General features: G+C 38.9%; 1 protein-coding gene across 1 annotated transcript; it reads right to left on the bottom strand.

Moving 5' to 3' along the window:
• Window positions 1-9,671: 9,671 nt before the first annotated feature.
• On the bottom strand, window positions 9,672-13,383 carry LOC117630370. Its single transcript, XM_034363106.1, has 4 exons — window positions 12,748-13,383; window positions 10,233-12,621; window positions 9,998-10,123; window positions 9,672-9,904 (listed from the first exon to the last, which is right to left on the bottom strand). The coding sequence occupies exons 1-4, from the start codon at window positions 13,381-13,383 to the stop codon at window positions 9,672-9,674; spliced, it is 3,384 nt and encodes a 1,127-aa protein (XP_034218997.1).
• Window positions 13,384-16,924: the final 3,541 nt, after the last annotated feature.

The following is a 16,924-nucleotide window of genomic DNA, read 5'->3' as shown; positions in this document are numbered from 1 at the left end:
GGTGTGCGCAGACGCATGGATTACCGTGTGAATGATGATGATGTGGATAGATGGATGGATTGATAGAGTGTGCCTGTTTGATCTGACTTTGCTCAAAGTAATTGTGGCAGAGCAAGGAACAGTTATCGGTCCTCAGGTTCATGGCTTGAGCAACTAGGCCGTTGATGGTGCTGTTGGAAATGACGGTTGGTGGATTTGGATGGTACTCCAACACCACGCTAGATTGTGAAGGTTGTATGATATATGGGGTGGACAAAAAAGTAACCGAGATGGTGCTCTGGCGCCTTGAAAATCAAGGGTCGGTTGATACATTGATGGATGAAAAATTAAGTTTACTTCCTAGTAAAGCATTTAAAAATATTGAAAGTACATGACAGGAAGATAAATGACAGGAAAAAGATAAATTTGCTCAGTGGGAGGTTTTGGTTGGTGCTGGACCCTTTGAATGTTTGCATGAGGGTTTATATTTATAGGAAGAGTTGGAGATAGGGCTGGCAAAGACAAGGATTTGGAGGGCTGCATCTACTCTTTACTTTTTAGTTGTGGGCCCCTCGATCAGTTGGCTTTGAGTTGTTTATTCTCTGGCTTCAGTGGCTGTCAATCAGTGCGTTTCTCCAGATAGTGGACCTGTTCTTTGGATCCTTGACCCTTATCCTCAGTCTCCAATGATTAGGGTTAGGGCATCGTGGTCGGACTTTAATTAATGCTTTTCGTGATGGGGCAAAAAGTTTCCACTTTTCCATAAATCTCGTTTCAGGTTTCCCTCGGTGGGACCTTTGTACATGTCTCAAGATACTGGGCATGTCATGACCATCATATGATGTTTGCTCGACCTCAACCCTGAGTATCGTGACCTTTGGTCACGACTTGGTGAACTGCTAGGTATGGGTCGAAACTAGGTTGTCATTTTTGGGCCATGCAACATCTCACATCAACCAACGGAGAGGGGGTGATGTGCCTTATATGTATATGACCACCTTCATCTAACACGATACATTTTGGGAGCTCACTGGTTTTGGATTCATAGGAACTCCTAAGTTAAGCGAGTTGGGGCTAGAGCAATCCTAAGATGGGTGACCCACTAGGAAGTTGCTCGTGAGTTTCTAGAAACAAAATCGTGAGGGCAGAGAGGGGGCCCAAAGTGGACAATATCATGCTACGGCCGAGCCGATCCCAGGATGCGACAATTTGGTATCAGAGCCACTCTGCCGTGTGGTGCGAGTGTGCCGATGAGGACGTCGGGCTCCTAAGGGGGTGGATTGTAACATATCACATCGACCAACGAAAATGGGGTGATGTGCTTTATATGTACATGCTCGCCTCCATCTAGCACGATGCCTTTTGGGAGCTCACTAGCTTTGGAGTCATAGGAACTCCGAAGTTAAGTGAGTTGGGGCTAGAGCAATCCTATGATGGATGACCACTGGGAAGTTGCTTGTGAGTTCCCATAAACAAAATCGTGGGGATAGAGAGGGGGGTCCAAAGCGAACAATATCATGCTACGGCGGAGCCGATCCCGGGATGTGACAGGCTAACTCAACTCCAATTGGGCGGGAACGGCCTTGGGTTGGAAAGCCTTGATCGACTCGATTTGGATCTTGGATTTTGGGCTAGATACTCAGCCAAAAGAATGGTGACACGTCAGCAAATCTAGTGTGCCCTTGGGCTGAGAATTTTAGGTATAAACATTATATTGCCCCTATTTTCGAATCCTTAGGCTCTAAAAAAGGCTCTTGCCATGAAATCGGTAAAGAAGGCTATGGCCAAATGGATTCCAGGGAATGGACCCTTCTCATTCCTCTAAAGTAACACCAAGAGATAGTCGGTATTTAATGCTCAGGCACGCCGGTTGTCCCATTATTGCCTTGATATGTGCTAGCCGTCACTTCGTCTTGTCAAGTGAAACGACGACCAACGAAATCTTGACACGTCAGCTAGCAGTGGAGTGTTTTTTCTAGGGATCCACGACCTTTCATTCGAAATAACGCGCCACTATAAAAGCTCAACCTTGGCCATTTCGTCTTCAATCTTTCAAAATTCTCAGACGTCCAAACTCTGCCAACTTCATCTTTGTGCTTGTTTTTGCTCGATTTTCTTCGAGAATCTTGCTTGTTCTTGGAGTTCTTACCCTTTCCTTCCTTCTCCCTTTGAGTTTTTACCAAAATTTGAAAGTTCTAACCGATTTCTAAGTTTTGAGACTTTAGTGTGCTTCTCTAAAGTCTTCAAATTTTCGAAAAATATTCCCCTTTTCATCTGTTTCGATGGCAGCGACACCAACCTATCATGTTGATACTCGTTCCCAAGCTTTTTACTGAAAGTTCGAGAACATCTGTAGAGATGTTCAAGGGACTATGGAGGGCAATATCCTTGTCCCTTGGTATGAGAATGGCCTTCCTATCGAGTTCCACATCCTCGGTTGAAGGCCGAGCTTGTTAACTAATTGGTCTTCCACAAGGGCGACTACCAAGACTGGAATAACATACGACCACAACAAAAATGGCCGACCTCGACCTATTGATGGAGCACTTCTTCGTGAGTTTCTAGGGAGCAATAGTCCCCCTGTTGGACTGCTCATCCCTAGCCCACATGCGTATTAAGGATTCTGCCATGTGGTCTTATAAAAATGGTCCTCGTGTTGGATCGTTTCCCCCCCCCCCCAGTACATGATGATGATGTGTTGATTCTATGTGTGTTTATATTTATTATATATATGTATATATATATATGTATGTATGTATATGTGTATTTGTGTGGGTATATGTGTGAATTTATTTCCAAGTTGAGGTTTCTTGAGCATGTGCATTGAGAGTACTCTGCACAGGTACGAACATTTGAAAAGAAGTTTGGATTTGAGATTGGATATTTGGAAATTACTTGGAATTTAATGTTTTGCAAGCATGCGCTTAAGAAAGGGTATGGTTGCTGGAAAAAAGGATTTTTGGATTTTGATGATTATATTTAATATTAACAGGTTTATTTTGATGGTTTGAAATAAATGATTTTACAATAAGGATGAAATGAATAAGTTTACATTTTCTAAGAATTTGAGGAGTATTAATTAAATGGTTTTCCTTATCCTATATCTTGATATAAGTATACTGAATTGAATTATTTTCAAGTATCAAACGTTATATATGTACATATACAAAGGGATTTTGTTGCATAGTATTTTGGCATTATTTTTGTAACACCCAACCCAAATAATTAGTTAATTACTTAATTAATTGTGAAATTATATTTTTGCCCTTGAAAGTAGGGGTATTTTAGTCACTTTTTGTTCAGGGAAGAATTTGGGGAAATGAGTAGCACCGTTGCATAGAGTACATGAATACAAGTTCATAGACATGCGGTAGGCTCAATTCCGATTCATAACGAAGAAGTTATGATGTACGGAAGTGCAGCGGCACAACCGTAAATATCGCGAAGTTCTAATTTAAGTACAGACCAGACTCCTTTTTTTCTAGTTTATCTTTCTCTCTCTCCTTGACACTCTCTCTCTCCCCTCCATGCGACGCCAGAGTTTTAGACTGCTAGTTTGTCACCATCCAGCCACTTTGGTTGGGTTGAAATGTGTTTTACCAGAATTGGGATGTTGTGAAGTTTTAATGATTTTATGTTGTACTTTGGGTAGTATTATTATTATGATTATAAATAAGTGATTTGGGATATGGGATTTGTGTGACTACACACCATGTGTTGTACCTTCCCCTGGTTCATTATGAAAAGGATGATGAAATTATGGAAAAGAATTATAGTTGGTCTTTGGGACCCATCATGGCACACATATACTTTTTGGGAGGTGTGTCAGGATGTTAGTCTAGCGTATGACTAGATCAGCGGCACGTGCGATGCAGGTCCCGTCGTGCATGCTGGGGAGCAATAGTCCCCCGATTGGACTGCTCATCTCTAGCCACTTGTATGATGCAGGATCCCGACATGTGGCTGAGAATAAACAATCCTCGAGTTGGATTGTTTTCCCTGGTACGTATCTTGATGTGGTATATGTGTGTGTGTATATATATGTGTGTGTGTGTGTGTGTGTGTGTGTGTGTGTGTGTGTGTGTGTGTGTGTGTGTGTGTGTGTCTTGGGAATATAAAGGTTTCAAGTATTGAATGGTATATGGATAAAGATGGATTTTATTTCATGGTTTACATCGTTTTTCTAAAACGGTGGGGTTAGTATGTTCAGATATAATTTATGTTATAAATTTAATTTTTGTCCACTCTAATTTCTTGTTTTGCTCTCCCAGGCTATAACTCGACGAGATTCACTGGTCCACCTAAAATATTTTGTATAGCACACGTCACTACTTGTAGGATATCTGTTTATTTCTTTTTGAACTCCTAATACTTCTGCAAACTAAAGTTTTGTAGAAAGCCCTGATATTACCCATGTAGGGTTTAATTTTAGGCCGGAGGTCTATGATGTAAATTGTGTGCTTTAGCATTGTGTGTGCTGTCGTTTGGGATTATTTATCACTTGTTTGCAGGTATTTATAATTTGGGAATTTCCATTTTTCAAGGGAGATTCTGATGAAATTTTGGTTGAAGTCTCGACCCGATTTTTGTTTAAATCGAGGGCGAAAGGGTTATGTTAGTAAATGGGCTTGGCATTGGTTAAATGCTAGACAGGAACATGGTTCGTCACAGATTCCAAAAGGGGAATCAGGGGCGGGTCTTGTCAATTTTCTAAAACGGAGGGGGTTATTTATGTTGAATATAAATTATGTTGAATGCCTTGTTTCTGTCCACTCACTTTTTCTATTTTGCGACCCAGGTTCTAGATATCCGAGGTTGAAACCACCACGTCGAGGCATCGCCGCTGTCAGCACTGTAGGAATTCCTCATTTATCTTTCTCTACTTTCCTTTTCCCGGGGTTGTAAACTAAATATTTAGTTGCTCTGCTTTCTCGTTTTGAATTTGGGTAGAGGGTGTGAAAGCCAATTTGAATAGTCTTAACTGTTGTGCATGCCTGTACCTTGTGCCTGCTGGAAGTTGGGTAGTTCTGGTGCTTGTTTGCAGGTATTGTAAATTGGAAAATGTTCCACTTACAGGGTAGACTTTGTCGATATTTCGGTAGAAGTCGAAGTCCTTACAACTTTAAATTAAGAAAGAAGAACACTTTAGTAAGGTGGGTCCGACATCGGCCAAATGTAGGATGGAAAATAGGGTTCGTCATGGGTTATAAGGGGGAATCCGAGGTGGATCTTGTCAATTTGGTATTAGAGCATTAGGTTCAATTTCTTGTGGACTCCGCAGCTCATGTGCATTTTTAGTATCGTTAAGTGTAGTGTGTTTTGTTTTGAAATGATGCATCTTCGACATGGGTGACCTCGTAAGACGTTTTAGGTACATTTCGTAAGTTCGTCTCTTATGACATGTGGTGAACTTGAAGTTCTGGGTTGTTAAAATTGTTAATGCCCCAAACACCATGCAATAGATTTCTTCGGTAAACGTACGAAAATATCATCTAATACTAGAAAATATTTTAGTTCAATAAAATTTCATATCATGACATACGATAAGGAAAACCATTTAATTAATACTTCTGAAATTCTTGGAAAACAATGTAAACTTGTTAATTTAACTCTTATTGGAAAACCGTAAATTCAACACCACCAAAGTAAACCTGTTAATATAAAATATAATCTTCAAAACCCAAAATCCTTTTTCACGCAACCATACCCTTGTAAAAATATAATATGCCTAGTAATTTCCAAATATCCAATCTCAATTCCGAACTTCATTTCAAATGTTCATACCTGTGCATAGTACTCTCACTGCACATGCTCAAGAAACCTCAACATGGAAATAAATCCACACATATACCTGTATAAATATATATATATATACACACACACACACACACACATTCACCACACCATCATTAAGTATCGGGGAAACAATCCAATAGGGGGATTGTTTGACGAGACCATGAGATAGCATCACATGACCTCTTGACTAGGGTTGAATAGTCCAACCGGGTTGAGCAGTCCTGAAATAAGTCTTACGCGCACAGACATCCCCGTCAATTGCTCTACGGTACACCCTCTCAAGGGTGTCTGGGTCCCGACACACCTCTGAAGAGTTACCGCGTGTCGAATGTATCCAAATATCCATCGTATCCAAAGGGAGGTATATGTACAATCCATAATTCCAATTTCCAAAAATAGGCTTCCAAATAACATATATATATAATAACACCCATAATTCCTTTATGGAAACCATTTAAAAAAAAAAATCATAATCAAGAAAAACACCAAAACTAAAATAAACTCATTCAATTTCAATAATATCCAAAATAATATATTCATATACTTAGGAAATATAACAAGTTCCGAGAATCTCATAAGACAACGATAATAAAATACAATACACCATAAACAAACCCAATATCACCAAATCCAAAATCCCATGTTCAAATTTCATAAACAAACCCAATATCACCAAATCCAAAATCACCATAATCCAAAACCCAAATCCATATACTGTTGGAATCACATATCACATTGTAAAAGCCGAGACTCGCCTGATAATAAAATCCCATAACCTCAATAACCCAAAATAAACCAATTTCCAATCAAATCACATTTATGCAAGCAGTTCCTTTGAAAAACAATGATCATTTAAAAACAAATGTCCACTCACCCCAAGTCCAATGCTACCCAACCTTGAAAGGACTCTTCCTGTATAGACTTAGTTAATAAAAGTACCCCACAACAAATTTTAACTCAAAACTCTAGTTTTCGGCTCTCAAAGTGTGCACAACCTTTAAGAAGGTTTATAGGGTCATTCTAGTACTTAACGAAGGATGAGACAATCTCGGAAGACTCATGGTCAGCTGAGCGGTCAAACTTTCCATATTGGTCAACTTGGCCCGGTTGGCCTACAACTTCCGATTTCCAATCTAAAAGTTCCTATAAGTCCAACAAATTCTACTAAATAAGTTCCGAAGGCTTGGCCTCAATCGAGCAATCGAATCTAAGCAAATCGCACTGTTTGACAACGATCGATTCGCCTAACCCTATAATCATTGACTAGGAGTATTCGGGACTCCGATTCTTGATTTGCAAGTTCCTACACGATCCTAGAAGTACGTGGAATAATTTGAAATTAGAACCGATCGAACGGTCCGAGCCTATCGAATCCAAATATCGCATAATAAGAACAATATCAGTTCGATAGTCAAACGATAACCAAATACAAATCCAAACATACCGTCATGCTCAGGACGACATGGTGAACATTTCAGAACACAATGGGCCGCAACAAGGTGCCCCACTTGCTGCCACTTGCCATGGGCAGAGGTAGGTCGCTTGAGAGATTTTTCGTAGACAAAATCTCTAAATCACCTGCCAATACCTATACCCACTGTTCAAACACAACTTGGGGAGCATATTTTGTTCTTGGACCCAAGCCAAAAAGTGGCTGGAGCAACCCGAAACACGACCAAAGTCGCCAGTCAAACTTGGGTGTCTAAAACAATCTCTCAAATCTCAAAACCGATCCAAACTACCCATATAAACAGCAAGAGCCGCAGACTAGACCAAGATCGACAAAATCGGTGGCACGAGTTGCTAGAAACGGCTTCAGAAGTTTTGAAAATCGCCAACACTTCCAGCCGTTCCAGCCACAAATCCTGGGGTTTTCGAGTTGGAAAATTGCCTGGGTTAGGTAGAGGATGAAGAGATGATTCTTTTGGTACCAACCACGTCAGAAACAGATATTGAAAGGTGACAAAATCGCCGGTCAAAGCAACGCCGTCGTGGAGAGAGAGAGAGAGAGAGAGAGAGAGAGAGAGAGAGAGAGAGAGAGAGAATGACGTGGAAGAATCTGATCCTAGGTATTTAAATTTTTATTTTCACAAAATTACGATTGTGCCACTGCACTTCCGTAGATCATAACTTCTCCATTTTAAATTGAAATTTAGCCTGCTGCCTTTATATGAAAGTAAAGGTGCCGCTTAATTCTTCAAATTCCTTCCAAAATAAAAATTGACTAAAGTGCCCCAACCCCAAAGGGCAAAAATGTAATTGTACAAATAAATAATTAGATAAAAATAATTTGTTGGGTCGGGGTGTTACTTCTCCTTCTTCAGATGAATAACTAGTGTATGAATTAATTATGTAATTTATATGATATTGAAAAATAGTTTAGAATAAATGAAATCAAAGTTTCGAGATGGACGCCTTAAATTTGATAATATTTATTCTCTTTTTACTACAGATCTTGTTTACAACGTTCCTCACTCCACCACCACATCGATTAAATTTATTGATTAGTGTGACTCATATATTCCATGGATGAAATCACTTTCATATTTATCTTCAATTTAGTTATAAAAGCCAAGGCTCTCCAACAAATTAATGCATGTGGATCATATTTAAATATTGTGATTTTTAGTTCTCAGAGGATATAGGAGACACTATATCATATATTATGAAGTATTTTATTTTATGAATCACTTCAACAAGATACATTTCTACTTATAAATATAATATTATTTTATGATGTTCTAAAAATGAACAGTTCAAATCATGAGTGTAATTGTGGCATTGTTCCAAAGGATTGGTTAGCGTCATATTATCGGACCAATTCTTTTATTCAATAACTTCATATATAATCCAAACTTAAGATTTTTTTTAGTTTCACAAGGGCCGACAAAGATGGTTTATTAACTTAATTTACAAATCCAAATTAATTAATTAATAAACTCATAAAACGCATGTGCAAACCATAAAATCTAAAATGAATGAGATTTAATTAATCTACAGTTTAGTTTGGAGTTATACTACCAAATATGTTCTTCACTGTATATGCGTTTCACATCATCAATAACAGTAGACTTATAAAAAGACAAACTTGTTATAGATTCTCCACCATTCTATAGCTTCGTTGCCAACAAAGTATTTTTTTTTAAATTAAAAAATGGCAAGGTTCACGGGTTATCAAACTTCTGCAATCTTGATTTTTGTGACTGCAACAATGATGATTTTGCCAGGACTTGCAACCCTAGCACCCTCCCCATCAAATTTTATGTTCCTACAGGAATGCAAATCAAGGCTTCATGCTAGGTGTGGAAAAGAAATATTCATTACAATAATTAAGGAATGGTCTATTAGTGATAGGTGTTGCATGGAGTTTGTATCAATGGGTCAATCATGCCATTTTGCATTAGTGAACAAAGCTCTTTCGGGCCCTCTATCCAAATTAAACAAGTCGGATGCTTTGACCAAGAGTGCAGAAATTTGGAATCAATGTTTTGAGCTTTCACAATTTCTATCTCCTGCAACTTCTCCATCTTCAAAAGAATAATTAGTCTTTGAATTAATTATGTATTCGATATTGAAAAATACTTGAGAATAAATGAAATCAAAGTTTTGAGACTGATGCCTTAAATTCTATATACTTATTCTCTTTTCACTACATATCTTGTTTAAAACGCTCATCACTCCACCTGATCGCCAAAATTTATTGATTAGTGTTACACATATGTTTTAATGGATGAAATCACTTTCATATTTATCTTCAATTTAGTTACAGAAGCCAAGACTCTCCTACAAATAAATGCTTATAGATCATATTTAAATATTGTGATTTTTTTTTTTTGATGATAAGCGATAGAATATTATTGATGTAGAAAAGGTAATACAGGAAGTTTGAACTCGTATCAAGGGGAAAAGAAATTCCTTGGCCACGAATTACAATCTTCGTACAATATATCAGAAATAAAATCAAGAGGTTCCTCGAACCAGTATAAAGAACCCCCAATATGCAAGGCAAAACGAGCTAAACGATGAGCCACACCATTAGCAGTACGACGAATATGGGTAAAACCTTCCCCAGTGATCTGTGTCAACAAGCTCTTGGTATCCTCCACCACAGGTCCTAGGACGGACCTATCTATGGAGTGATTTCAAAGTGCTGTAATGATCTGGAGAGCATCACTTTCAAAGACAACATTTTGATAACCCCTTTCCATCGCCAATATTGTACCTGTTCTTGCCGCCAAGGCCTCTACTTGTGGCGCAGAGAAAAAATTAGTCAATTTAGTTGCACAACCCGCCACAAATTTGCCCGTGGAATCTCTCACAACCACACCAACGCCACCCTCCGTGGTCCCTGGCTTCCAAGCACCATCCACATTTATTTTAAGACTGTTCTCATGTGGTGGTTGCCACATTTGTTTTATTTGACCTTGCCTACTTTGAGACCCCAAGCAATTATTAACCCGCAAAAAATCCTGTAGCCTCAGAGATGCATGCAAGCTGACTTTTCTTATTATTCCATAGCAATCCATTTCGTGGTTCCCAAATTGCCCAACCCACCATGAGAAAAGTTGCAAAGTCATGACAGCTTAGTTGCTCTGCACAGCGAAATACCCAATCCTTGGGTGACTGAGCATCATTGTTCCACCTGCTACTACTTAATGTCGAACTATGCCAAGCACAGATTGCAAACGGCCAGTCACGAAGGATATGAATTGAAGATTCGACTGGGCCCTCACATAACATACATTCCTCATCTAGAGACACCTTTTTTCGTGCCAAATTTGCTTTCGTAGGTAATATTCCAGAGATAACACACCACCAAAAAGTCCTGACTCTGGCTGGCACAATGGCTTTCCAAAGTAGAGACCAATTCCTAGCGACTGCATCCGAATTTGAGGAGGATGCCCTGCCAGTGGAGGAATGCAAAGATCTGGCTACGTGGTAGGCACTCTTAACTGTGAACATACCTTTTTTATCATAATGCCACACCAACATATCGGGTGTCAAACGCAGACTTAGCGGGATAGAGCGAATGAGCATCACTTCTTCAGGAAAGAAAACATTTTGCAGCAGTGGGGCATTCCATTCCCGTGAGTCGCCATGAATTAAGTCTGATACTTTTGTGATAGCACTGTGCTCAGGCTTGGGAGAGAAGATCCGAAAGCTATTGGGTTGTGGCAACCACCGATCCTCCCATATGCCAATTGTATCCCCGCTCCCCACTTGCCATCTGGAGCCTTGAATAACAACTGTTCTTGCTTCACAAAGACTTTTCCACACAACAGAGGCATGAGGACTTACCGCAGTTTCAAGAAAAGAACGAGTTGGAAAATATTTAGCTTTAAGTACTTTCGTGATCAGGGAGTCCGGATTCTGGAGAAGGCGCCACCCCTGTTTGGCCAACAAAGCTAGATTAAAAGCGTGCAAATTTCTGAAGCCCAGGCCTCCCTCTTCTTTTGGAGCGCATAACCTGTCCCAAGCCATCCAATGAATTTTCTTGTTTCCAGTAGAACTATTCCACCAGAATTGTGCAACCAGCTTGTTGAGATCCTCGCAGACATATTTAGGTAATAAAAAATAGCTCATTGTATAGATTGGTATCGCCTGTGCTACCACTTTGATTAAGATTTCTTTTCCGGCGCCGCTTAACAACTTTCCTTTCCAGGTTTGTAATTTTTTCCAGAGGCGCTCTTTTAAGTGGTTAAAACTGGCACCCTTCTTCTTATCCAGCACCATAGGAAGGCCTAAATATTGACTATGGTGATCAACACAAGGGATACCCATAAATTGCGCTAGCATCAGTTGATCTCCCCTATGAACATTCTTACAGAAACATACTGCACTTTTTTGGAAATTGACCTGTTGTCCTGACGCACGCTCATAGGTATCAAGGATATCTTTGAGAACCATACAATCAGCCATGTTGGCCCGCGCAAAGAGAAAACTGTCATCCGCGAAAAAAAGGTGGCTGATAGCAGGAGCGCCTCTGCAAATGGAAACACCTTTAAGAAAACCCTCCCTTTCCTTTTGTGCAATTAGTGCTGTGAGACCTTCAGCACACAAAAGAAAAAGATAAGGGGACAGGGGGTCTCCTTGACGAAGACCTCTAGATGGGTGAAGGAAGCCGTGAGGAGTCCCATTAATCACAAAGGAGTAGCTCACAGTTGAGATACAAGTAAGCATTAACTGAATCCACTGCTCTGCAAAACCCAATTTTCGCATAATAGCTTCAAGAAAACTCCATTCAATGCGATCATAAGCTTTGCTCATATCCATTTTTAGCGCCATGAATCCATTCTTACCTCGCCGACGTCTACGAAGGTAATGAATTATTTCAGCTGCAAGGATGGTGTTATCCGAGATAAGCCTTCCGGAAATGAATGCACTCTGACTGGGAGATATGATTTTGTCAAGGATAAGCTTTAATCTATTAGCTAAAACCTTCGTGGCGATTTTAAACAAAACATTGCATAAACTGATCGGGCGCAGTTGGGACATGTCTTTTGGGTGCTTCACTTTTGGGATGAGGACAACATGAGTGAAATTTATTTTTTGAAGTAGGCGACCTGAAGTAAGAAAGTCCTTGATAGCTCTTGTGACATCTGATCCAACAATATGCCAATATTTTTGGAAAAAAATTGGAGGCATCCCATCGGGACCTGGCGCTTTGGTCAAGTACATCTGAAAAACTGCTTCGTGAATCTCTGCATCACAATAGTCTGTGAGTAATAGATTATTCATATCCGGTGTGACTCTCGATTCCACAGCATCAATGATCTCTCCCTCACTTCCAGAGGCAGATGAAGTGAAGAGATGTGTGAAATAGTCCAACACAACAGATTGCAGGCCCTGTTCATCCTCACGCCATCTTCCAGTATTATCCCTCAAGCCTTTAACATAATTTCATTGCTTTCGATTGCTTGCTCTTTGATGGAAGAAACGTGTGTTTCTATCTCCTTCTTTTAGCCAAGAGACTTTAGATTGCTGCTTCCAGAAAGCTTCCTCCCTAAAGAGAAGAGAATCAAGTTGGGACATGAGGAGGTGGTATGTTGCTGTTGTGTTCTCAGAATTGGGTTGTCTCCACACCACATCTAACTGGCTACGTACCCGCTGGATTTCACCCTTGGTTGTACCAAACATTGATCGTTGCCATTGCATAAGTTGGATCCTGGTGGTTTTAATCTTCTCACACACTTGGTACATGAGTGTGCCTGTAAAAGAAGTATTCCATGCATTGGCAATAATACTTTCGCAGTCCTCGTGTTGTGTCCACATACTCTCAAAGCGAAAAAAACTCCTTCTTCGCCACGGCTTCATAGTCGGCGAAGCTTCTAGGAGAATGGGGAGATGGTCTGAACTGCACGGCTCAAGGTGGTGAACTGTCTCTTGCGGAAAGAGTGATCGCCATTCACAATTAGCGAGCACCCTATCCAATCTTTCTTTTATTCCGCCATTTCTTGTGCTAAACCAAGTAAAAGTTGCCCCCTCAAAGCCCATGTCATCAAGATGGCAATCCGAAATAGCTTCTTGAAAGGCCAACATTTGTCGGACAGGGCGTATAAGACCCCCTTCTTTCTCATTGGCGTAAAGAAGCTCATTAAAATCGCCCATGCAAACCCAAGGGAGACGGGATTCGCTAGCAAGATCACGAAGTAAGTTCCAAGAGAGATGTCTATCTTCAGTAGCTGGATAGCCATAGAAGCCAGTGAGATGCCAATGTAGTGAGTCTCCAATACCTCCTACTTCAGCATCGATATGGTGGGTGGAAGAGGATCAAATAGCTAAGTTCAACTCAGATTTCCATAATAGACAGAGGCCCCCAGACAGTCCTATAGCATCAACAACAAAGCAATAATCAAAACCCAATTGTTCTTTTATTGAATTAAAATTACGCTGCTTACAGCGAGTTTCACAAAGAAATACAACCATAGGATCTTTTGCAACGACCAAAGGTCGTAAATCTTGAACTGTCAGAGGGTTCCCAAGCCCTCGGCAGTTCCAACTTAAAAGACTTATAGCTGTCGGCGGGACTGAGCTGTCTCAGCCACCGCCGTTGAGAAGTTGGAAGGTGTGGGTGCCCGTGAACATGGTTTCTTATTCTGTTGAGCCTCCGCATTCCATTTCTTAAAAGGCCAAGCTCGTTTCTTCCCTCCCTCTGCATGTGTTGCAGAGTCTTATGCATATGCGGGAGGAGTACGTGCATGCTTTCTTTTTGCTCCATGCTTCCTCTGTTTCCCCTTTGTCAGACCAGAAGGTGCACTCTTACGGATCAAGGGACCAAGTTGAAAAGGGTCCGAGCCCAATCATAGGTTAGGGCCTGCATCTCCACAGTTGAAATGGGCACTTGTAGAAAATTGGGCCCTGATTGTTTCAGTACTCAACCACTTGGCAGCTGGTTTAGGGTATGAATCACTTCAACAAGATACATTTCTACTTATAAATATAATATTATTTTATGATGTTCTAAAAATGAACAGTTCAAATTATGAGTGTAATTGTGGCATTGTTCCAAAGGATTGGTTAGCATCATATTATCGGACCAATTCTTTTATTCAATAACTTCATATATAATCCAAACTTAAGATTTTCTTTAGTTTCACAAGGACCGACAAAGATGGTTTATTAACCTAATTTACAAATCTAAATTAATTAATTAATCAACTCATAAAACGCATGTGCAAACCATAAAATTTAAAATGAATGAGATTTAATTAATCTACAGTTTAGTTTGGAGTTATACTACCAAATATGTTCTTCACTGTATATGCGTTTCACATCATCAATAACACTAGACTTATAAAAAGACAAACTTTTTATAGATTCTCCACCATTCTATAGCTTCGTTGCCAACAAAGTATATTTTTTTAAAATTAAAAAATGGCAAGGTTCACGGGTTATCAAACTTCTGCAATCTTGATTTTTGCGACTGCAACAATGATGATTTTGCCAGGACTTGCAACCCTAGCACCCTCCCCATCAAATTTTATGTTCCTACAGGAATGCAAATCAAGGCTTCATGCTAGGTGTGGAAAAGAAGTATTCATTACAATAATTAAGGAATGGTCTATTAGTGATAGGTGTTGCATGGAGTTTGTATCAATGGGTCAATCATGCCATTTTGCATTAGTGAACAAAGCTCTTTCGGGCCCTCTATCCAAATTAAACAAGTCGGATGCTTTGACCAAGAGTGCAGAAATTTGGAATCAATGTTCTGAGCTTTCACAATTTCTATCTCCTGCAACTTCTCCATCTTCAAAAGAATAATTAGTCTTTGAATTAATTATGTATTTGATATTGAAAAATACTTGAGAATAAATGAAATCCAAGTTTTGAGACTGATGCCTTAAATTCTATATACTTATTCTCTTTTCACTACATATCTTGTTTATGGAAACACTATATCATATATTATGAATTATATTATTTTATGAATCACTTAAAAAAGATATATTTCTACATATAAATATAATATCCTGCAAATGGTGGTGATGTGGGCCATAGTAGTTGTTGGTAAGAAGTTTGTCCGCTTTAGTTTTGCTTTTTTAGTATGTTCATTTCAGTGCCCTTTTGGGTTTAGTGTGTATTATTGAAGTTTATCTAATGAAAGTCTTCTTTCAGATTTTTTTTTTAATTTATAAAAAAGAAGGATAAAAATATGAGTTTTGAGTAAAATGAGGCTTCACAATTTATAAAGTAACACAAATTCTATAGGTTCTCAATAAAATATAGAGGGTTTACAGTCAAATATTTTCATTTATCCAACGTCTTGATATATAATTAAAACTTGAGTTTTCCTTTTGTCGCACCACTAATAAGAGTGCGTCAAACACCATGATCCGTCTGAAAATCAAGCATAATCCTTGTATGAGGTTCTAAAAATAAACATACAAATCATTAGTTTACATTGTGGCATTGTTCCAAACGATTGGTTAGAACCATATTATCTTACCAATTTGTTTAGCAATTCAGTGCTACTCTATGTGTGCACACGCGTGTGTGTCTATATATCCATATATAAGCTATCTTATGTGAACATGAAATAATAATTAACCATTACTTTTCTCAAATTCATTTTCTTTTATTCTTAGGGTGAAAAAATTTCTATGACATGTTCATGTTGAATAATAGAACTAGCACTCAATTGCGATTAGCTTATGTAACAGAAAATAATAAATATAAGTTTTTGTGTAAAGTGAGACTTCACAATTTACAAAGTAATAAAATTTCCAATGGTTTTTAGTCAAAGATAAATGTTTTCCAATTAAATATTTTCATTTAACCAATAGCTTTATATATAATTCAAGCTTGAGTTATTCTTAAGTTGCACAAGAACTGACAATGAAAGTTTTAACTTTCAAAAAAAAAAAATCTAAATGATGAATTCATTCATAAACCCACAAAACGCATATGCAAACCATGAATATGTAAAATGAATGAGATTGAATTAATCTACCGTTAATTTTGGAGTTATCCTACTAAATATGTTCTTCTTTGTAAATGCGTTTCACATCATCAATAACATTAGACTTATAAAAATAAACACATGTTATAGGTTCTCCACCATTCTACAACTTTGTTGGCAACAAAGTATATTTTTAAAACACACGGAAAAAAAAAATGGCAAGTTTCACTCGTTATCAGACTTCTGCAATCTGGATTTTCGTGATTGCAACAATGATGATTTTGCCAGGACTTGCAACCCTAGCACCTGCCCCATCAAATTTGAAGTTCCCAGAGGAATGCAAATCAAGGCTTCATGACGGGTGTGGAAAAGAAATAGTCGTTACAATAATGAAGAAATGGTCTATTAGTGATGGTTGTTGCGCTGAGCTTGTATTAATGGGTCAATCATGCCACATTGCATTAGTGAGCAAAGCTCTGTCAGGCCCTCTTGCTAAATTAAACAAGGCGGTTGCTTTGACCAAGAGTGTAGAAATTTGGACTCAATGTTTCAATAAAAGAAAGGGTTTACTAGTGAAAACACGTTTGACACCAAAAAACATGGAAAAACACCCTTTTGTCAAAGAGTTCCCTTCTCCTCTTTAAAATTCCATTTTTAGTATTTTTTTTAAGTGCCTCAGAAGTTAAGAAGCTACACTGAGGTCAGGCATTAAGAGGTTCTCACAATATCTCTCTCCTACAACTTCTCCTT

The sequence above is a fragment of the Prunus dulcis genome, chromosome 6 (genome assembly GCF_902201215.1).
Source record: "Prunus dulcis chromosome 6, ALMONDv2, whole genome shotgun sequence".
NCBI lineage: Eukaryota > Viridiplantae > Streptophyta > Magnoliopsida > Rosales > Rosaceae > Prunus > Prunus dulcis.
The sequence above is the reverse complement of the archived record's forward strand: the minus strand, read 5'-3'. Positions and strand labels throughout refer to the sequence as shown.

Coding starts and splice junctions, on each gene's coding strand:
- LOC117630370 (XM_034363106.1), bottom strand. CDS start 13,383: ATGGGCGATTTTAATGAGCTTCTTTACGCCAATGAGAAAGAAGGGGGT. Junction 10,124..10,232: donor GGCTACAGGATTTTTTGCGG/GTTAATAATTGC, acceptor CTTGGAAGCCAG/GGACCACGGAGGGTGGCGTT. Junction 9,905..9,997: donor GGCCTTGGCGGCAAGAACAG/GTACAATATTGG, acceptor ATCACTCCATAG/ATAGGTCCGTCCTAGGACCT.